Consider the following 23176-nt stretch of genomic DNA (forward strand, 5'->3'; position numbering starts at 1 on the left):
TTTATAATATACAAAATAACACGACCGTCACGGTCACACGTGTTAATACCGTACTTGGATTATGGAACAAAATTCGGTAACGCCAAGGTAGTGCTGTAATTTACGCGACGTAAAATCGATACCATGTATATATGATAATCATTTTATACAGAAACGATTTTTAGAAAAATAAAATACATAAAGTACGCCAGTGGGCGTGATTTTTCATCATAACCGCGCTTGATCGATCCAAATCTTAAATTAGCATTCGCAGCCTATTTTGAGCTAAAAATATTGTTTGAAGATAATTATTTTTGCGTATGAGAGAACGCGAGTTCATTGAAGTTTGTGATTTTTACTGTTACGGCAGTACTAATACTACTCATCCAAGCGCAGTGAATACTGCGAGGATCCCGTATTTGGTTTTTCGTGTTGCCATTACAAAACGCGTTGCGTTCATAATTTTGTTTTGAATTTAAAAATAGTACATGTCAGGTGTTTGCCCCTTAGGTGGGAAGGGAGGTAAATAATTGTAGTACTCTTAATCATCGGATATTAGAAAAAAAATGTACAAGTGTTATACCGAACTATTGGATCACGGAATACGGGCTGCATGATCAATGCGACCTTAACCGCGGTATAATGAATAACGGTTGTTGAGCATAACGATTTTTACGAACGTTTTGGCACGTCCCGCGAACGTCGGTGTAGTCGAATTCGCCGAGAGTCTGTTGAAACAATAGATATTACTTTAACAAGTGGGAAAAATACGCGTTTTTGTCTCGGACGTTGCCGCCGCCGCCGACCCCTTGGCAACTCACGCGCACCGCGGCGGCGGCGGCTGATCTCGTTATCGTCTCGGCGGTGGCCGCGCAAGATCAATACGACGCGCGGCGCGCTGCTCCCGGCGTCGAAACACGGTTTTTTCACCACGATACGGCTGCCGTCATCTCGGGGGCGAGTGTCCCGGGCCACACACCTCCCTTCCGTATACCACCCCCCGGACGAGAACGTGGCGGCGTGTAGCACGTACGCGATCGAACACGTTTCCGCCGCCGCCGCTTCCGCGTTGTTACAACACGCGCGAACACGGCCCGGCGGGAAAGCAAGAAAACACCCGTGGACCGGCAGCGCAACGTTTACGCATCACGGGCTCATAAAGAGACGGCCAACGGGAAGGGGGGGGGGGGGGGGCTGCACGCGACTGCACGCGATCCGATTACAATAATATTACGTTATGGTCCGAACACAAAACACGTCGTCGTCGCGGCACGCGAACTCGTGGCCCCCCGCACGAGTTGAAAACGTATATCGCGGCCGGCGGCGCGGTTGCCGGAATGAAATATATCAATCGTACACTGAAAACCCACGGACCCCGCGCGTCGATTGAAAAACTTACCAGTGAGCGGAATTAAAGTGCGTCCGTACTCGGGACGAGTGCCACTTCGACGTAATTACTTTATTACGCGAGTGGCGTAATTAATGTTCTCGCTGGGTGATGTCTACTCACGAATCACCCTAAGAACTAAACGTACGTATTTTTAGTTCGAAACATAGGTATCCGGCCAAAATAGCGAAACAATAACCGCGAATTAATAATGGCGAAAATTAAAACCGTGAATTTTAAAAAAGAGCGAAAACCTACGATTAAGCATTTAGCGATAATAATTCTGAAAAAACAATTAGTCGGTGAAAAATTATGTGCTACACCTACCATTTACAAATTTCTTATTATCATTAGTAATATGATTTGTATTTAATGAATGAAGTCTTTTAGCGCAGTTCTTGTACTTTTTTTTTATCTCTGGTCATTCTCCTGCGTTATACTGTTCTCATTTTAATTCTTCTAAATTTTAAATTTTCTTTATTACATCAATACATTTCCGTATAGTAAGGTTATGTTTCCTGCTAAAGAACATTTATTATATTATTAAAAATATTAATTATTAATAAAATAGTTTATAGTTTTACACTTTTATAAGTTTTGAAACTTATCCAATTAATATATTAAAATGTATAGTATTTAAAATAGAAATTATGAAAAACTAGTTTCGCTATTATCAAATCCGCGATTTTTATGTTCGCTGTTAATCGTTTCGATATTTTGGTCAAGAACCCAAAACTTAGCTCAATCAAGGTGAATAAAATCACACCAAAAATTCAGTTCAACATTTCAACAAAGTATTTTCGATCATATTCAACAAATCAAATAGATTATTTCCAAGGGAAAGTGTGCGAAATTATATGATGCCTGGTGCTCTCTAGGAAAACGTTTTAAATTGCACTTGGTACTTGGTCACGCGATGCACTCGTGTGATTTGTTGATAATAAAAACTAATCGATTGTTAAAGCATTTCAGTAATTGTTCGATGTACTCCACGCAACATTACACAAATCGACTTGAACGCAATTACATAATATACATAGCGTTATATTTCATGGTCTTGAATTTTTGAAATTCATCAGTTTTTCAATTGTTACGATGAGTATCGTTCTCAGGCGGCGGCTGCCGTCGCTGTTCGGAAAACGTAATCAATACAGTACGCGAGCACAACGACATTCGATACACGGGTGCACCGAAATTGCATATACAGCTCGCCTCGCAACATAACCCGTTAGCCATTCGACTGCTGAGTTTTGTTCGGTGTGAACAATAAACGCATTCGGCGCGTTGTCGCAACCGACGTGAACGTGTTTCTGTACGGCTGTGCACGCGCGCTTGTAATGACGGTGATGAACTGTTATGTATGTTTTTGGTTTTCCGTTACGTCTACGTTTTCGTACGTTATCACTTTTGTACTTGGTGAACCCGCGTACGATACGCGGAAGTGCACGCGTTGTTACGTTCGTCGGGAATAACGTTCCGTCACATCGCGCGTGTACGTGCGTACCGTTCGACGTGTTCGCGTTGGGTTAGTTTACCGTGCGACATGATTTATCGCCGTCGCGTGATCCGCGCGACAATGCGCGTACAACGCGTTACAGCTCGTCCCTGGGCGGGACCGGGAACGCGGCGCGCGACGACCGTAATTAATCGCCGCGTCGAAACGGTAAAAGGACGGACGATTTCGCGGGCAAGCGTGACGTCACCGGTTACACAATCCGAGCTGTTGAGAGAACGCGGGCGCGCCGGTTGCTGCCGCGCACCAAGTATTGATCGGCCGAGAGAGGCCTTCCCCGGTTGGAGGTCAAGCCCGGACGGCGTTGCATCGCGCGAGTTCATTGGTCTTGCCGTGTATGCGTGCGCGTGCTTTGCGAAACTCCAAAATGCGTATTCGTGTGTAATCTTAATATATATGTATATATACATATTTATATATATATATATATATATATACATACACGTCACACGACCTTCACGAGACAACGCGAGCTTAATGGTTTCTATTGTTTACACATGACGTTTTTTTTAACTCTACACGGCGATGATTTGTTTTTAGGCAGTTCATTTTTCATTTTTTTCACCTCGACGGGCGCGCCCGTTCAACGCGCACGTTTTAATGACACGCAAGATTGTTTTATTTTTACTTTTATTCCAACGTTCTACGCGTTGACCTATAATATTATAAACCGCGACGAATTCATTTTGGCGGCACTTACCGCGTCCGCCGTAGAACGTCTCGCGATGACGTCAAGCGTGTGATAACGTACGCGTTTTATCGGTACAGTTTTAAAAATAATCACGTTTAAACAAGTCTCCGGATATTTATAGGTTCGTCGAAATATTTCGCCTATTATAAACATCCAGTATGCGCTCTAATAGTACGTACATTGCACATGCATAGCGCTGTACCAATAATGAATACAATTCTGTCCGTCAAACAGTTGTTGTATTCAATACGTTTCCCTCTGTTCACGTAATTTCATTATTTACAATTCGGATTCAATTGTTATATGTGTTTGGTACATTATATAATGCTATTATTTTTGTGATTTCAGTGATGGATGCCAAAAACCGAATTCACCAAATGAAATGTCTACCATTACCACCGTGCCCGATCCATTTGATATGTTTTCAAAAGTTATGGTACACAACAATAATGTATCCAATAATAAGTTGAAAGCATTGACATGAAATCGATAGTTGTAAATTACTACTACGATATTGCTTATTTTCTAGGGATACGAATGTGGCGCGAAATATGAAAAAAATAATAAAGCATTGATAAAAGAAGACTTTTTAAAAACATCAACATTGTTGAACCAAGCAAAAAAGACAGTTAGAGATACAGATTGGCATTTAAAAAGACTGAGTGAAAAAGTATTGCCAAGGTGCCAGTCTGCAGATATTACCTGTGACAGAATTAAAAGGTTTTTTTTTTATTTTTCAAATAAATTATACGTTTATTTTGGTTTAAGAAATATAAGATTAGAAAAATCTAGTATATAGAATTTACTAATATATATTGTTAAATGTGTTCAAATCAGAAACTGGAATGAAACCGAAAATAACTGGTTTTAGAACCAGCACCTCGGTTAAAATATAGTATCCTAACCTTTTACGAACTTCTAATACAAATTTTAAAGAACCAGAACCTTGGGTGGAAAAACTTTGTTCTTACGATTCTTATAACTAATGACATCATTTTTTATCACACAATTGAAAAAAAAATAGTTATTTTATATAACATATATCGTTTATCTATTTCCTATACATTCTTATATATTTTATTTTTTTTTTTTTTTAGGTTAGATTAGATTAGATTAAGCGATTAAGCGTACATATTGAGCGATACATTATATACAATAAGTAAATTTTATAAAGAATTATAAAACAGGCTGTGAATAACTTAAAGGAGACTCGCAGTTAAGTTACCTTTTACTATGACTTAATGTGTTATATACTGTAAAATTATGTTTTATAAGGTAAATATATCTCCAATTGCTTTTGAGGTGTCTGGTAGGGATGCCTAGAAATGTATTTAGGGCCAATTATGAGATAAGATAGTTGGAATTCGAAATAAGTTTCCTGATAAACCTTTTCTAGATAATGATAGCTATATCATGAATGGTTTTGATTTGGAGGTCATCGTGTAGTAGTTTATTCATTACGTACCATGAAGATTTTGCACTGATATGCAAATAAATAGATTAAAGGACTTGAATCTTTTGTATGTTTGAATATTTGGTCGGGCCCCAGAAAATGCTATCCATATGGGAAAGAGAAAACTTTTGTAAACAAACAAGAAGTTTGTTTTGAGTGTTGATTAGACCTGAGTAAAGGCCTTAGTAGATGGAGTCTACTATTTACCTGTTTTTGATTGTCCTTGAGGTGAGGAACACATATAAGTTTTTTGTCTAGTATAAGGCCGAGATATTTTACTTTCAAGAAATGAGGTTTGATAAAATCGTTCAGGACGATCGGTGAGCAGTCATGTAGTCGAAGTAAGAAGGTTATTTGTAAAGATTTTGATTTATTGATTTTATTTCCCCATTTATTGAACCATAAAATGAGGATTTTTTAATGGGTTTGAATTTTTCAACTGGCAATAGTAGGGCTTAAATTTGAGACGAATATATCTATTTTATCGATACATATATTCCAATAAAATTGTTGTCAGTTATAAATAAGTTAAAATTAAAATCGCATTAAACCCGCATTTTAATTTTTTATTTTCAAGTACCAGAATCTCAACCAAAACCGAGATTTTATATTTTTAAGAACCGAAATCGTTAAATCGTAATGGTTCCAAGCAAGGGCGTGTATAAGGTTATTTATGAAGGAGGTTGATACTAATTATTTTTGTTATTACATATATATTTACCAACTCTCCTTACCTACGTCACTCGTTCCAAGCCTTGGTTCAAATAATAAAAACATTTAGAAATTGCAGTAATGATGCATTAATTACTTTATTTTAAATATTTATATATAAAGAATCATATCTTAATATGAGAGTTTTTAGATTTTAATGATATTTAAGATTTTTATACGAATTAAATACGATAAACTCATTTTAAATGCATTTATTAACTAACATTATTAATATTAAGTTATACTGATCAATATCACAAAATAATTGTGTTTTATTTTTCAAAATATCGGCTATATATCCGCCACCTGGAAATGCCTTTATGCAATGCTTCAGGTGATAGGCCAACCTAACCTAATCTAACCTAACGAAGTGGATTAACAAGTGTTCACTGATGTTATCGAACAAGACTTAATTTAAGATTATAATTACTTATTTTATAATTCAACCGACTTATTTAAATTGATTAATTAATCTAAGTGTATAGTATACATTTTTTTTTATTTTTTTATTTGTTTTATTAAGAAACTTTGTATATGTACAATTTATTTCGACATTTAGAGATATAAGTACAATTAGGTATTTACAATAATTTATTTATTTAAACGGATAAGTATACATTTTAAGTACGAAACTTTTTTAATTTTTATGTTTATCAAATTTCTATCAATCTTTATCAATTTAAAAAATTGGTAAGGTAAATAAATGTATTGTATTTTTTAATAACTAACATTTATAGAATAATATATGGTTTCTATGTATAGATATGAAGATGTTCCATTAAAAACTAAACGGCAATTTGATCCTAGTAATAAAAAAATATCGGTAAAATTTTAATTTAAAATAGTTTTTGTTATTTTTATTGGTGATTATTTACATATTACATTTTATATTATATTTTAGAGTGAATATTTTAATAAGAACAATGAAGAATCAAAATTATTTCCTCCATCCAAGTCCATAAATCAAAAGAAAAATGTAAATTTAATAGAATTTTCGAAAAATGTATCTAAAGCAAACGATTCTCAGCAGCAGCCGAGCTATACACTTCCTATATTACCTAAATTAACAGAAAAAGAAGATGAAGGAAAAAGTGACATCAGTAAAGTGAATATAAATTTCAAGACTAAAATTGTTTCCGATAAAAACGAAATAAACGATTGTAAATTCAAAAACTTAACGGTTCTACAAAATCCCTGTATCGATGTAAAACCTGATTTAATTACTCAGAAATTAGCCAACATTCAAATTGTATCCGATCGTAATAAATCCTTATGGTACAAATAATATTAATATACATTTGTATACAATTATTTTATTTAATGTTATTACATTTTTTCATTGTTTTATTTAGTAACTGCAAAACAAATGTAGCTTATCATGAGTTCACATATGAATCAGAGCTAGAAACATCTTGCAAATGTCAATCTATGATTCAGCCAAAAATAACTAATGATAAAGTAGAAGCTCGCAAAGAAATACATAAAGTTATTTGCGAAATGTTGGATGACACATCAAAAGATTCTCTAGACGATCAATTAATTAGTCAGTTACAGGAAATAATGGCTAAGTTAATAGAAACAAAGCCCTTGGAGTTTGAGGATTTAAATGAATTAGAAAATTTTGTTGATGAACATAGTGTGATTGGTTATAGTAAAACTGCCATAAAAAATAAACTATTAGAAATAGCTAAACATTTACACGAAAACGTTGATTATGGTATCTATAATTACAATAACTATTAGTATTTTGTTGTTTTATTTTGAATAAAGTGAAACTATATTTTACAGGGATTTCATTTGACCAGTTGGCCGCAGAAATTGAAAAAGATGCTCATCTAGTATTAAAAAGAATAGACAAAATTAAAAACTCAATTTTGACTATAAATCCATCGATAGAATGTCCAGATCTCTCAAATAATTTAAATAAATTCAGTAATATAAAAGATGCCCAAGACATCACAAATCGTCATCCAATTAATACTATAAACACAAAAAGTAAATATAAAATATATAATTTTGGTTTACGATTAGTAATAAATAATGATTCTAATAATTTTTTTTTTTTTTTTTTGATAGATATTCATTCAGACAAACATGTTAGTGCTGGAGAATTATTACGCTATTATTCAAACAATTTTTCCAGTCCGAAAATGTATAGTATAAGTTATTTTAAAAATAATTTCACTGATAAATATAATATTAATGATGGGCATATCCGGATTTAAGAAATCCGGATTTCATGGATTATCCAAACTATCCGGATTATTCAATTCAATTTTGCTGTTCAATTATTCATTTTTATATTTACATAAATTTACCTTATCTTCAGAAAATCTTATTCATTATAACCATTCTAAGGTTATGCAGTTAAGATAAGTTAATTGGGTATTCAGTCATGATATCACTGTAAGCATAGAGGTATAAACTCAACAATTTAGTAAATTATAATTTTGGTAACTAATAATACATTATAAAAACTGTTGAAATCATGATAAGTAAATTGAAATTCTTAAAATATAATATTGATTTTTTGTTACAATAAAATAAAATAATTTATTTTACTAGAAATTAAAAATTATAAGTTATATAAAAATCAAATTCATAAATCCGAATAATCTGGATGCTTCGGCAAATCCGGATAAAAATTTGTTTCAAATCCGGATATTCGGATTTCATGCCCATCCCTATATAATATACATAAATATTTACAGGTTCAAAAGTTCAACTGTGTTAAAAGAATTTGATTCTCCGACATTACTCTTTACGGATTGTTCAAATCAAAATCCGAGTGAATGCAATAACTTAACTACTCAAACTGAGATGATCTATAAAAACAACTCTCTTAAAGTAATACATTTATATAAATATAATATAAATAGTATACGTTTGTATTGGTACGAGAGTACATTGCGGGCGGGGGTAACTAATTAATTTCAATTTTAAGTATTGATAGAAAATATGTTTTGGTGACATTGTTAATAATTAGTATAAGCTGTTGATAGTTCCTATTTTTCAATATCATGTACTTGTGTGCAAAAAATACACCAAACCCTGATTCTTTCAACGTCGCAAAAAATGATCGTACAATATTGAAAAATGTTTAAGATGAATTGTCAATGTTACAGTCCAATACCATAATTGGATTATATGTTTACAATGGAAATCGTATACGATTTGGACATACTGAACATACTGGAACAGCGATAGAAATCAAATTTCAAAAATATAAAAGAAGCGTCTTATATAGAAATAAAAAACTACTGTTGGTGAATACAGAGAATAAAATAATGCCATTATGAGTTTGGTTTAACTGTTTGACCGTTTTACACGAACAACAACACTACCCGAAAAAAATGATTTATTTAAGAAGCCGGAAGGGACGGTTAATACTGACCAACTGGGTTATTGATTATTTTTTTATAGTAAATGGTTTTATCTCCGATTCTTACTATTTATATAGATATGCTGTCGTTTTTTCATTCAAAATCTATTCATATGGTCTTATAAAATCAGTTTCTTTTATAAAAAGGTGGCTAAATTATTTTTCATTTTTTGCTCGTTAGAAAACTTTACCTACGTTACCGTAATATTATTGAAACATTTCTGATATAATGTTCAAAGCAGAATAATAACATATTATGTGAACATGCGAAAAAAATTATTACGCAGCAAGTTCAATTCCATAGATAATCTATGATAATGCGATTACATAAGTTAGTCACCAAAGTGGTAGTTGTCAGTTTGTTAACTTGATGATACGTTAGCTGGCTGATACATGACACGCAGTCATAACTCAAAATCGACCAATTGTTGATAAATTAATCAATTGATAATGCCGTATATTATCGATTCCTTTATGAATAATGTAAATTATAAGATGGTCATCAAAAAATCAGAAAAATCAGTGACGCCAATAATTGTAGAGTAATGAAACACATTTCTGAGCCCTACCATTGTAAGAATAAACTAAATACTATAACCTTTTGGATGACTATAAATGTACAAAGATTTCCCCATATTTTTACTTCAAGAATTGAAAAACAAAAATGTATATTATTATTTAATATAAACTTGATAATATATTTTTATTGAAAGATTTACCTTACATCAATAATTATAATAATAATTATATTAATATAATTATTACTATAATATTTTTATGATTTATAATATTGTCCAGTTATCTTATCAGATAATCAACAATACTTTCTATTTAAATTAAGATTTATGCAGTTGAGACTATTTATGAAGTAAGTACTTAGATCAAATTTTTCAGATTCAGCAAAAAAAAAAAAAACTGCAAGACATAACAGATTATGAATTAATTGTAATAAAAACTATATAGTCCTTATATAATTTATATTGTTGTCACAATTATTTAATAATCTCAAACAAACTGTTCAGTTTTTTTTTTTTTATCAATATTTAAATTTTTTTCTTAATTAGATATATCAGTTTCTATTTGTTTGTATTTACGAATATAGATTTAATTAAGAGAATCTTTATTCTGTATCAAGAGAAAAATAAATATCTACACAACGAAAAAAAAAAAAACTTATAAAATAATAAACTCCTTATAATTTAATATCTTCCATCATTTGTACACTTAACTGCAAAATCGCCAAACATTCATACACTAATTTGGATTTAGATATTAACAACTAATAGTGAACAAATTGTCATTAGTGCAACCAATGACTATTTTTTAGATTCATGGGAAAAGATATTTGAGAATATCCATAGAATTTATGTAGATTTTTTTAACTAATATTTAGAAAATATTAATAAAATATCAACTCTTTCATTAATTATATACTATGTTTACACCTCAATTGTAAATAATTCTAAAATAATAATTAATATTATCTACAATCATAGTTTACACTTAAAATAACAGAACTCTTAATTAATGTTGTATAATTTATATAGTCTATAGTATAAATTAATATTATTATTGATGAACACAAAATGAAAAATATATATTTTACATTTATTTGGTATTATACTAATATTATTTATTCAATATATATATATATATATATATAATTGTATATTTTTGAAAATTCTATTTAAACCAAACTTTATTATATTAATATTTTTTAGAAATATCAACTAGAATCTGAAAATGTACATCAAAGTAAAACCACATCATTAGGAGAATATGGTATTTTATCACACCTATCGAACAATTTAAGCTTCAAATTAAAAACACAGCTGATGCCATTTGAAGAATATTTAAATAATGATCAGGTATAATTTTTAGAAGAGTTGTTTAATAAAATACAAAAGTGAATATGAGCTTATAGTAAATATTAAATTATGTACAATTTAAATAGAAAAATAATTTTACAATTAATGAAAAAAACTGGGAAGGTGATAATAATTTAAATATTAATGGAGTAGATACAGATTCTTATACTACCAATAATGAAATGGAATTAATGAGTAAGTTTTTAATATTTATATCTTATATTTGTATTGTTTAAAATATATGTCTAACCAATTTATTTAAAAGGATGTAATCTGTTAACTAACCATGAAGAGCATGAAAACTTGTTAAACAATAACAAAAATACTGAACATCCATTAATCAACAGCCAAACTATGGATCTTAAACGATTATCATCAAATATTGAAGAGTGTGAAGAATGGAATTTAAATTCTTTATTATTGACACCTTTTCCTTTCAATAGTATTCAACAAACCAATATACCTATTAATTTTGAAAAAGATGTATCAGAAGATTCTACTACTAGTACTACTTCAATTATTTCTTCTACGGTATTAATAAATATTTCAATTTTTATTTTGACTGCATTTCTATTTTATGTATATAGCAACCATACATACTTATTTATATCTACATTACTTTTTTTTCGGAAAATATTTCTGATTGTCCTAAATAAAGGTTGAAATACATACAACTGTTACTCCCCTAATTTTTCTTACAACAAACATATTTTAAATTTTAAATAAAATATAATATCATAAAAAAAGTGCAATTTGTAAATACATAACTATTACCTTATAAATGTAGAATATGTTTGTTTCAAATTAAGTAAAGATTTCTATGATTTATTATATTATTTCATAATAAATAGGAACTTTTTGTTTTAAATATGTAATTTCTATAGTGATAATAACTCAGTAACTTTTAACTAAACATAATTCATGGTTATGAATTGTTAACTTTAAGTGATTTATTACATAATATCTCATTAACTATATGTCTAGATGCCGTCAAAACAATCCACTCAAGATGTTCAAAGTGATGCAGAAAGTTTAATTAGTTTTGGAGAAATCAATCATATTAATAAATTCCACAATGTTTATTCCGATTCGTCTGCAGGTGAAATAAAAAATAAAAAATGATTTTATTCAAATGTTTTTACAAAATAAAAATTAATGTGTACAACATAAAAATTACAGAGAAATCAATCATGTATTATACTTATTATATTATTAAAATGTCGTTAATTGTATTAAATTATAAATGTATAGAATAATTTTAAAATAAATTCCTTATTGCTTCAGTTTTGTTATATTAAGTGCAACTGTTTTCAAATGTTGATCAATGTGGTAATAATTTAAAATTGTTCAAATTTGCAGACATATTTTTATAACCAAAGAAATCATCTATATATATATATATACTTATTAATTAATTGTTACAACAAACATTAAAAAAATGTCTCCCCTGCATAGGCGGAAATCGGGGGAGGGCTTGAAGGGACTAAGCTCCCCTGAAATATAAAGTACAGGTCTTTGTCCCCCTAGCCCTAAAAATTGTTCAGTGACTAAAAATAAATTGATTAGTATAATTGTAAAATGCATTTTTAATAACTGAATTAAAAACTAAAATTAAAAACCTCTGTGGGGGTTAACTCGCCCCCCCACCAGTTTGTACGCCACTGCCTACTCCAAAAATGTTTAAGATAAGACACCTAATTATTTTTTTGTTTAAATTGTTGATTAAAAATGTCAAATTGTCAAATTTCATAAATTGCCTTGTTGAAATAAATAATTGCTCACAATGTTATCTATAGGTATAATAACCAAATAATTCTCAGCATCCCCACAAATTTCACCAAATTTTCGTTTATGCTCCCCTGACGAGCCGCCCCTGGGTACGGTCGACGGAGAATATTATATTTTTAGAAACAGATTTCCGTTCTCTGTTATATTTATATGTTATATCATGGCTTACTAGAAATTATTTCACATATCAGAATTAGTACGTTATTGTCGGTACACAAAATCATAGATAAAACATAATTTGATTTTCAAGGGACACATTATTTTAGGCCGCGCCATATTTTCTAGAGCTATCAAGTCATTATCGAACAGATTTACGAAAACATAAAATGGTTCTTTTCAGTTTTCAACATATTATATCAAATTATGCAATTCCATCTACCTATATGTATCAGATATATTTTACCAAACTGATTTTGAAAATAACTGTAATCCATCAAGTACTGAAGGTGAATGGAGACCATGGAAAAGTAAATGAAAATTATTTTGTTTAAACTCATCTGACAGCGAAACTAAAAATAATGTAATAATGATGCATTTTCAACAATATATGTTTTGTTGAAAATAGTTTTTCAACACTAGGTAGAATTGAAATATTTATCAACTAATAAATCGTCTAGATTTGCGCTGATGACATTGTGATGATATGCACCATTCGACTATATATCATGTTATAAATAAATTGTAATGATGTTCACAACACGATTATATTATATAATATATATGGCGGTGTTCATCCCACCATACTTCCCTACATAACATGGGCACACAACCCTCTTGCCGGATTCTTGGTCACAGGCCGTCAGTGCGTGCGTACCGAGCTCTTAGCTGTAGGTCGTCAGGACGTGCATCACGCTTCTTGCCCATGTACTGTCAGTATGTACGAGTAGAGTTCTTTGTCATAGGTGCGTACCAATTGCCGGGATCCTCCGATGAGCTTGTGACGAACTACTACTGTTATAGTGTGATTATTGTATTTTACGTTTTAAGTTTTCTGTGCGAGTGTCGAATTTCGTTCATCTGAATACTGCGTCTGTATCGATTGATTTCAACCTCACTCCACTTAAAACTGAAAAAGCACTTAAAATAAAAATTATCATAAAATAAAATAAGAAATTCGATACCTCTAAAAATGTTGATATTAATTAAACCCGTGAGTGGGATGTGTATTAATACAGCAATGCGATATTTTTCAAGCTCGTTTTGATTACCGCGTCTTTCGGATTAGTCTGTGTTTGGATTATTGAGACCATACTGTAATTTGTAATATATTTAATCAATGCTAATATCAGTTACTACTTTTTCAAACCAACGGCGGGAATACAATTGAGATTAAGGGATATTTGGTTAACTGGTCAATGGTATACAACTACATGGAATATATTGAACAATAACCTCAAAATTACGCGTAAAACGGTTAACCCCTCTTCCCTGGCGTCATACCCGCGCCATCGCTGTGGTATCTCACGCTCCGCCATACTGCGTACCGTACCGCGTCCACTATTTTTTGTTTGTTTTTTTCTCCCCCCACCATATCGTTATTCCTCGCCGCGTTTCTCACAATTCCCGCTTTTATTTCCGTTGAAGTGTTTTACTACGTTAGCGTTCATCTCGAGCTGCCACGGAGAATTCCCAGTTATCAAGAGTGTAGCCATTCATATATTACGGAGTTTGTGATGCGTACGCACATAAGCGGCCGTCGTTGTTAATTGCTGTGATTGGTACGCGTTCAAAGGAAGACGTTCGCATTCATGTGAGTCCCGGCATTCATCGACTGCTGTCCTCTACGCTCTGTGCACACGCCTGCCGAGCGCTGCGCCTCTTCTGGTCTAACCACTGTCAAATTCGGCAAACACTCGTCTGAGATTTGCTTTTCGGCTACAGTGCCACCGTCCGCATTCACTCTTAAGTACGTACCGTTGCATTACCCATAGTATACTTAATCGCATTTTACAGGAATATTTCAACGTTAAAATGGAAAAACTTATTTTTTGAGGAAGATGTTATGAATTAATATAATAATAATTATTCCTAGATTTCTATTTGATCTCGATATTGTCTGTGTATTGTAGCCCATACATCCAATTGCTGCTTTTATTGATTGACTTATTGGATTGTATGCCCGTGTGGTCTTGTCGTTGTATGTTTTGCTAAGTTTAAGTTTGAACTCCAAAAGAAATACACTAACTGATATTGTTTTTAACACAATGCCTTGACTTTGGGTAATTCAAGCCCCCCCCCCTGATTGGTGAATTTTAATTTAATATGTATTTATGTATATTATCTGACTTGGTGTAATAAAAGCTAGTTTTGTGAACATTTGTTATGTGAGAGATACATCATCAAGTTTCTGAATTTTTCCCCGCATTCATTTGCTTATATTAATTCACACCTCTCTTATAATCTATGTGTCAAAAATTGCATATAAGTATGAAAGTATGATAATTGGGGAAAAGTATTGTTCTTATTTAATAAATTGGTAGCACAATTGATTTGTGTGCATTTAATTACATACATATTTCATAAACGATTGAACCTACATGGTAATTTAAACTACCTACTTTTATTTACTATATTATTTATTTTATAATATTTTTCTTTATATTATAAAATAAGCAAAGCAAAACATTTTAAAATTAAAGACCATAGCTAAATTTATATTGGGTTGTTATTGTTATAACTAACGTTACCACCTTAAATTATTTGTATCTAAGCATTTACTACTAATTACCATTAAAATAATTCTCAAGGGAAAAGCTTGAAAATCATTAATTATTTTATTTTATTCCTAGGTATCAATAATGAAAAAATTAGACGTCGGGAAATCTTCTAAATTAAAAGTAAGTGAGAAATACATGTTTTATAATAGGTATAAATTTGTAATATATGAAAATTGAAATATGTATTTATTTACATCATTTATATGTACTCATTAAATGTTGTCCGTCAAATTTTTAGTTTCATTGTACGTGGTTTATCATTGAACTGTAATATATCTTTTTATTTCAAGAAATCAATTAGTTATCAGTACAATTTATAAATGTTAGTTTTAAAAATAAATTTAAAAAAAAAAATGATTTTTTTTTAGAAATTTTAACATATTTCATTTATTCTGTCTCTAAAACGTAAGCTTATGATTACAATATGATGTCAAATGTATGTTTATATTAACCAAACATTTACTTTCAGTAAACTTCTGAATGTTAACTAACTGTCTCAGTTCAATAATAAATTATAAATATACTATTTAATTATGTTTTAGAATCTAATACATAATTAAATAGTATGAATATGGTCACAGCTAGGATGTTAACGTTATAAATATTATTTAATTTTTACCCTTTTGATGATATATTTCAAAAAAATATATTGATTGTTTTGTTTTTCTTGTATACTAAGAATATTACTAACTTGTTTTTTACACTTGTGGAAATTTTTTGTTATCTTTTAGATATATAATGTATTTTATGTAGATTATATTACTAAATAATTATTTGAAAAAAATGTTTGTAAAAGTATTAATTAATGCATTAGTTATTTGTCAGCAATTAATAGTATATACTTAAATCATATATTTTAAAAAATTATATACTCTATTATGAAGTATTTTTAAAGAAGGTTTCTATGTTGGTATCACTGACACATGTCTCTCAATTCATAGAGTACTGACAAATGTACACCTAAAGCTTTTTCTTATCCAATGACAGTTTAGTACCTTTTGTATTTGGTTTTTGACTATTCAAGTTATAAAATATTATTCTCTTAATGGTTAGTTAAATTCTTTATTTTATTTGTCAACATTTTTTCTGCTTATTTTAAATTGTCTATTATTAAGTGTAATATAAATATTTAGTTATTATTTTATATTATCAGATAATGCTCATTTATTTCATAAATTTTAAAAATGTATTAAGTTCTAAATTACCATTTATTGATTTATTGTTGGATACATTCCCATCATTCTTAACAGAATATGTGATAATTTTATCCATTGTTGACCTCTATATTTGGAAAAAAACTACTGAAACTAGAATTTAGTTTGAATTATCTTTTTTTCGTAAATAAAATAAGATTGCTCCTACTAAGTATATTCAAATCATTTTCAATATCATAATCTAAGTATTTGATATTTATGTATTTATTTTTATTTATGCATTCTAAAAATATCTTAATATTGGCCAATTTATATTGCAGGAATCTAATAATATTTTAGAATCGGAAGAAAATTTTGCTGGATTTGATGTAAATGATGCAACATTAATTCGTATTGAAAATAGTAAACAATGTGAGTAGAATATTGTGAATGTATAATTCTAAAGTTCTTATAAGTGTGTCAAGTTTATTACATTAAAATATTATATTTAGCTGTTAAAAAAGAACTTTATAAAGAAAAAGGTATACCTATGGAAGATGATGAAGTAAGCAGTCCTATTGTCAATAACAATCATTTTAGTAATAAGAAAAAACACTCCCAATCAAATGGTAAATAATAAATATTATCTTTTAAGATTTCTTAAAACTACCAAAAATGTTTGTACTTTAATTTTATTGTATTCATTTAATATTTTAATATTTAAGTATCTTCACCAGAAACAAGTGATACAAAATATGGTCGATGTTCTAATAAAAGAATTAAAAAAGATAATGTACGCACCGAAACAATAGAATCATCGGAATCTGATGTTCCATCAAATTTGGGTAAGTGATCAACATTCAATCAATATTAGTTAATGCCCTAAAGTTAGTTTTCATTCATAATTAAGTAAATGCTTTAAAAATATAAGATACCCATTATCTGTCTTTGTTTATTTAATAGGCGATTCAGAAATGATTCTACTTGACTGAATTAAATTTATGGTATTTAGGAAAATATTATAGTTTAAATTAGGGATGTGCCGATATCACTTATACTATATAAGTTTCTTATATATATATATAATTGATTAAAATATTAAAAATTAACTTATAACTAATACCATGAACCAATAGTATAATAAAATGTATATCATATATTTACTATGATTTCAGTTATTAACCTTATCAATAGTTAGCTATTTGTACTATCCATATTATTTAAAATTATTGATATTAAATTTAAAATGTATTTCGGTAGTTTTTTTTTTTTTTTTTTTGTGATATTAGTTAAAACATTATTTTAAAGAAAAAAAACTTATACTTAACTCACAATCTTTATTTTAAATATCATTAAATTCAAAGAAAATAATATTTAATAATATTACATTTAAGATAATTGACAACTGTTTTATTCTTCCATATATTTAATTATTCAATTTTATTAATACTTTTAGAACTTACAACTCCAACATTCAACCTTACTTCTACATCTAAAACCCGTCGTAGTACTGGTCGAAAACAGAATGTTGATATTAGTGATCCAATTTTTAAACTTCCTTTTGAATATGGTAAGTAAAATGTATTAACTTTAATGTATGTGTTTTTTTATGAGTTAAAATTATTTTTTAGGATGGAAGCGAGAATTAGTGTATAGAAATACTGGTGATTCTTCATCTATTAATAGAGCTAATAGAAGTGGTGATGTTTATTACTATTCTCCAATTAATCGAAAGCTTCGGTCATTAAGAGAAATTCAAGAACAATTGGATTCAACACTGACTGATGAAAATCCGTTAACTATAGAAAGTTTTACATTTTTAAAACAGCCTATTGGCATGAATGACCGAACAAAGGAACTTATTAGGGATGCCAATACTAAATTATCTAAAGTAATTAAATTAAATGTAAATATTATATTTTATTGTTGAGTATTTATATTTATATTCAATTTATTGTACATTTTAGGAAGATTCATTTGTCGGTGTTGCTGTTAAACCTAAAAAAGTAAAAACACCTGTACGGCCTTTTGATTATGAACTGTCGGATAATGAAAATAACAAGTCTGCAAGTAAAATGAAAATTGTTTTTAAAAATGTCAAGATGTCGAAATCCAAATCTAAAAAAGATAATAGTAAATATTTTTTTTGTAATTATTAATTTTTCTTAAGTTAAGTTCAACACTTGATATAGAAATAAAATTATATTACATTTCTGTCTTATGTTTAAAAATGTACATCTATTTCAATTAGTACAATAAATTTCCAAGCTGAATCATAAATGATGTAGAAACTTGTCTGTAAACACTTTACATACAGTTAGAAACTTGTTTATTACTAAATATTTATTGCCATATTGATTGAATTTCCTTATCTGTATAATTTAATTTGGTCAAACATCTATATAATTGATATTTTTTTTATTTATTTATTATTTTTAGTTAAATAATCATATTTAACTGATACTTAGTTATTATTATAACAATCTGTTTAAACAGTATTAAACCTAATATTCTGTATAAATTAATTTTTTTAAATGAAACAAACATCTAATTTTAAATCATAGTAAAAAATACCCTAAAAAGAATCAAATAAAATGTACAACTATATTTCTACATTAAGGGTTTACCTCAAACAGATTTAACTGTACCAATTGTAATAAAAATATATTTTACTATGACTACATTAATAAAAACATCTCTTTTGCATCATTTTGCTATATTATTCATAATTTTTGACAGGCAATGTAGAAGAGCCTTCATCTACACCAGAATATATAGCTGAAGATTGGCAAGCTATTCAATCTAGTGTAACACCTAAAGTATCATCGCCAAAAACTGATGATGCTGAAGTAAATGTTGACCATATTAAAAGACGGTAAACTATTTATTTTATTTTTCTTGTTGCTTAAATAGTTGTTTGCTTTGTAGTTTTTTAATTGGCTTTATAAATGTAATGCATAATTAAGGGGTTGTTTTCCTTACACTTCCTTCATAATCCTTCCTCAATCAAACCATATACGTGAATGGATAAAAATAGGTTGTCAACATCAGATGGAGAAGTTATTATGCAGGCCCCGTGTGGGATACGTTGTCCCAACAGCCATGAACCTGCTACTTTAATGTGTGCCCAATGTTTGGTCTATTATCATCCAGCTTGTGTCAATTTAAATGCTAGTCTAAAAATTGTTGGTTATGTATGCATAGTAAGTGAATACTATATATGTAAACAATTTTCATTTTAAGTTAAATATTTATTGGGTATTTTTTGCTTTTTTCCCTCCTCCTATTCTAGAATTGTCGATCCTATGTACGTAATAAAAATAAGCGAGTTGAGTCATCTCATTCTGTAGTTGGTGTTCCTGAAATAGAACAATTACGTGTTGAACCAATTCGTATACGACAAGTTCATCAGACATCAGACAGACCTAATTTTTTTATTGATAGAACACCTATTATGAAATCTGATGAATCCAATTACGAAAGTGATGATGAACGTAGTGATGAAAATAACTCTGTTTTAAAAACGATAATGTGTCAAGGAAATGTCATTGAAACAGCTATGGTCGATGGAATTTTTCATGAACAATATGTTTATGAAATGAAACAAACCCGAGGACCTAGTTTGATGACCTGTGTTGTTCAAGAGCCTAAATATTTAGATGAGTGAGTAAATATTTTATTTTCCCTTTTTTTTTGGGGGGAATGTAATATTGACCAGGCACACAGTAGCATTGGTCATTGGTCTTGTTTGTATGAATGGGAGTAAGTTAAATTTTCTTTTTTTTTTATTACTTTAATCATTTGATTGTTTGTTTTCAGATTTGAGCGGAAAGTCTACATTCCTAAATTCCTTTCAACCCCTATTTTATAATTAATATTTATTTCATACATGTTCTAAGGCCTATTTTTGTTTGCATGTTTAAAGCTAGTGGTCTTTATATGTGCCTGGTCGAGAACATAAAAACATATTTATGTGCTTGTCTTTATTTTAAAATCAATTAATTGTTAACTATCTCTTTTTTTGTCAAATTATTATAGAAACCCTGAAATGAATGGTTCACTTAAAGAAATGCCTTCTCATATGGCATTCATGGAATCATTCAATCACATGGTAAAAGCGATGAGATATGTTTTTAGTCATTTAAAAGTGCAAGAACTGTTATCAGCTTCCCGAGTATGTACTGCTTGGCATATAATTGCAATGAATAGACTTTTAGTAAGTAATATTTAACTTATGAGATATTTGTATATTCATAAAATATAAATTTATATTTTATCATTGACTTAGTCTTTTATTTCTATATAATAATAAACATTTTCAGTGGCAAAATGTTCGTTTAAAGAATTCTATGGTTTATGATTGGAATAAATTTGTTGAAACTATTAATAATCAAGGTACAGTTTCATTGGACTCTCGACGTATGTTAATGCCTTCTAAAGTTGATGAATTTGAGAATTTTTGGCTGCGATTTTCAATAGCTATTAAAAAAGCTACAAAATTAAAAACAATTGAATTATATAGATGTCCAACCCATGTAGTCGAAGATATCATTTATTCATTACCCCAACTTAGTGTACTTAATGCTACATCATTAAAGTAATACTTGAAAAACAATTTTTTTTTCTGAAATTTCTAATTTTATATGTTGGTTTTTTTTTTTTTTATATAGAAATCCAAATCCTAAAGATTCAAAAAATTCTAATGAAATTATGACTTTGAATTTGGGATATTTAGGACAACTGACAAACCTTACTGAACTAAGGCTAAAAAGTCCATGTGGATTAAAGTTATCAGTTCTTCCATCATTTGATAAATTAATAAATTTAAAAACTTTAGTAAGTTATGTTGATTATCAATCTTACTCTAAAATAATATAAAATTTACTATTTTTATTTTTATTTTATTTTTATTATTATTATTATTCAGGCATTAACCTCTATTAAATCATTCCCTGTCGATTGGTCTAGTAGTATGGAATCTATCTCAACAGGTTTAGAGTTTTTGGAGATTGGTGACTGCAGTTTTTTATCCAAAGATTTTGCAAGACTACTAAAAAGATTTAACAATTTAACTTCCTTGAGATTAGAAAATTGTGTTGGTAAATGGGAAAATTTTGCACAAGATGTTTTTATTGTAATCAGAAATCTTGAAAAACTGAGGATTTTGGAATTGATAAATATAGAATTCAGTAGCAGTGTTGAAGATGAATTAGAGAAATGTTTTGGTATTAAAGCTTTATTGATTATTCCTGCTTATGTGAGCCAAGTAAGTATATTATTATGATACTTTAAATACATATAAATTTTTTAGATATTATATTTAACTGATATATTATTATTTTAGTCTGCAACAACCAACTGTCACGTTATTGATTGTCTCAAAAAACTCTCTAAAACATTAACCCATCTTGTTTGGGGATTAACTCATGAGTTGCTCCGTGTAACTGACACATTTATTGCTCAATATCAACAAAATCAGCATTCTATTGGCTACAATTTAGAATTATCACATACTAAAGAACCTGGCAATAACCATATACCTATATTGCGAACAAGGAAACCGAGACTACGTCCCGGTGAAGAACCTGTTGCCGAAAAAGAAAAAGATAAAGACACAGCAGATAATAACGTTGATATACTTTCTGTTTCAGCTCTTGAAAAATTATTAGAAACTATGATGCTTGGTGCTAAAACTAAAGTAATTAAAATTCCTTTTAAAGGGACGACTCGAGTTAATTTAGCTGAACAGTTTAATGATCTTTAAAGATATATGTAGTGTTTCTTTTTTGTAAGAAATTTACAAATATAATTTGAGAGGTATTTTTTTTTTTTTTTTTTTGTTTAACTATGATGTGTAAACTTCGATATGAAGATATTAATGACATAATTATTTAATTTATTATTTTGTATAAATAATTACTGGTCACTAAGCCTAAATCGAATACGTAAAGTAAAATTGTCATTGTAATAATTTTGTTTCATTTTATTTAAGTAATTTTATTTTTATTATGTAAATAACTTAAAAGTGTACATCTTGCTTTCCATTGTAAAATAAAATGTATAAGATATTTACTCCAATTCAGATTCATGAACTTTTTAAGGAATTCAAAATGTTCTGAAACTATTTTTATGAATAATTATGTATTTTAATTACTGTATATTATTTTCAAAACCATTATTTAATATGATCTATTAAAAAAAAAAAAAAAAAAATGTCTAATATAATTATGTATATAATGTAATTTTAACAACTCGTGTACACACTTCATAAAAGGTATTCATTTAAAAATTAACCAAATTTAATATTTATAGTTTAAACTTGGTTGCAAAAACTTTATAAGAATTATTATCTATAAATAATTTACAAAATAATAAAAAATTAAATTAAAATTTAAGTTATTAAATGGTTAATACTCGTAAATTAATAAATAAATAAAATCTTAGGTTGGATTATTATATTTATAAAATATGATTGGTTTCAAATAAAAAATCAAAATTAGGTATAAATAAAGTCCACAAAATCGTAACTAAGTATGAAAAAAATATAAAAGATA

General features: G+C 29.1%; 2 protein-coding genes across 8 annotated transcripts in view; both read left to right on the forward strand.

Moving 5' to 3' along the window:
- Positions 1-12157, forward strand: part of LOC112689341 (putative uncharacterized protein DDB_G0286901) — an 81423-nt gene extending 69266 nt beyond the window's left edge. For 2 of the 4 annotated variants that reach the window (XM_025563003.1, XM_025563006.1), the window contains 12 exons: positions 3919-4021; positions 4100-4290; positions 6497-6557; positions 6636-7009; positions 7087-7451; positions 7523-7729; positions 7811-7886; positions 8446-8581; positions 10838-10984; positions 11071-11179; positions 11250-11515; positions 11969-12157. In XM_025563003.1, coding sequence (XP_025418788.1) covers positions 3919-4021; positions 4100-4290; positions 6497-6557; positions 6636-7009; positions 7087-7451; positions 7523-7729; positions 7811-7886; positions 8446-8581; positions 10838-10984; positions 11071-11179; positions 11250-11515; positions 11969-12106 — 2173 coding nt within the window. In that variant the 3' untranslated portion in view covers positions 12107-12157. Of the gene's footprint in view, positions 1-2063; positions 2725-3918; positions 4022-4099; positions 4291-6496; positions 6558-6635; positions 7010-7086; positions 7452-7522; positions 7730-7810; positions 7887-8445; positions 8582-10837; positions 10985-11070; positions 11180-11249; positions 11516-11968 lie in introns of those variants that run through there. The other 2 variants (XM_025563005.1, XM_025563004.1) reach the window with 2 other exon arrangements.
- Positions 12158-14297: 2140 nt separating this feature from the next.
- LOC112689348 lies at positions 14298-22585 on the forward strand. 4 transcript variants are annotated; one of them, XM_025563015.1, is made up of 16 exons: positions 14298-14678; positions 15562-15609; positions 16964-17054; positions 17135-17251; positions 17360-17467; positions 18079-18192; positions 18254-18513; positions 18590-18755; positions 19362-19497; positions 19660-19825; positions 19915-20285; positions 20661-20838; positions 20945-21219; positions 21293-21458; positions 21550-21888; positions 21967-22585. In XM_025563015.1, the coding sequence occupies exons 2-16, from the start codon at positions 15571-15573 to the stop codon at positions 22384-22386; spliced, it is 2946 nt and encodes a 981-aa protein (XP_025418800.1). In that variant the 5' UTR covers positions 14298-14678; positions 15562-15570; the 3' UTR covers positions 22387-22585. The 4 variants fall into 4 exon arrangements, with proteins under 4 accessions (XP_025418800.1, XP_025418799.1, XP_025418802.1 ...); XM_025563014.1 differs by having other exon boundaries at positions 14299-14678; positions 17348-17467; positions 21967-22584; XM_025563016.1 differs by lacking the exons at positions 14298-14678; positions 15562-15609 and adding an exon at positions 16520-16537 and having other exon boundaries at positions 17348-17467; positions 21967-22584.
- The last annotated feature ends 591 nt before the right edge of the window (positions 22586-23176 follow it).

Source organism: Sipha flava, unplaced genomic scaffold (genome assembly GCF_003268045.1).
Source record: "Sipha flava isolate LNK unplaced genomic scaffold, YSA_version1 43_pilon_pilon, whole genome shotgun sequence".
NCBI classification, from domain to species: domain Eukaryota; kingdom Metazoa; phylum Arthropoda; class Insecta; order Hemiptera; family Aphididae; genus Sipha; species Sipha flava.

Excerpts from the sequence above, each read along its gene's own strand:
- LOC112689348 (XM_025563014.1), top strand. The coding sequence starts at position 15,571 with ATGAAAAAATTAGACGTCGGGAAATCTTCTAAATTAAAA. Across the intron at positions 17,468-18,078 it reads TGATGTTCCATCAAATTTGG|AACTTACAACTCCAACATTC; the intron begins GTAAGTGATCAA and ends TAATACTTTTAG. Across the intron at positions 21,459-21,549 it reads TAATAAATTTAAAAACTTTA|GCATTAACCTCTATTAAATC; the intron begins GTAAGTTATGTT and ends ATTATTATTCAG.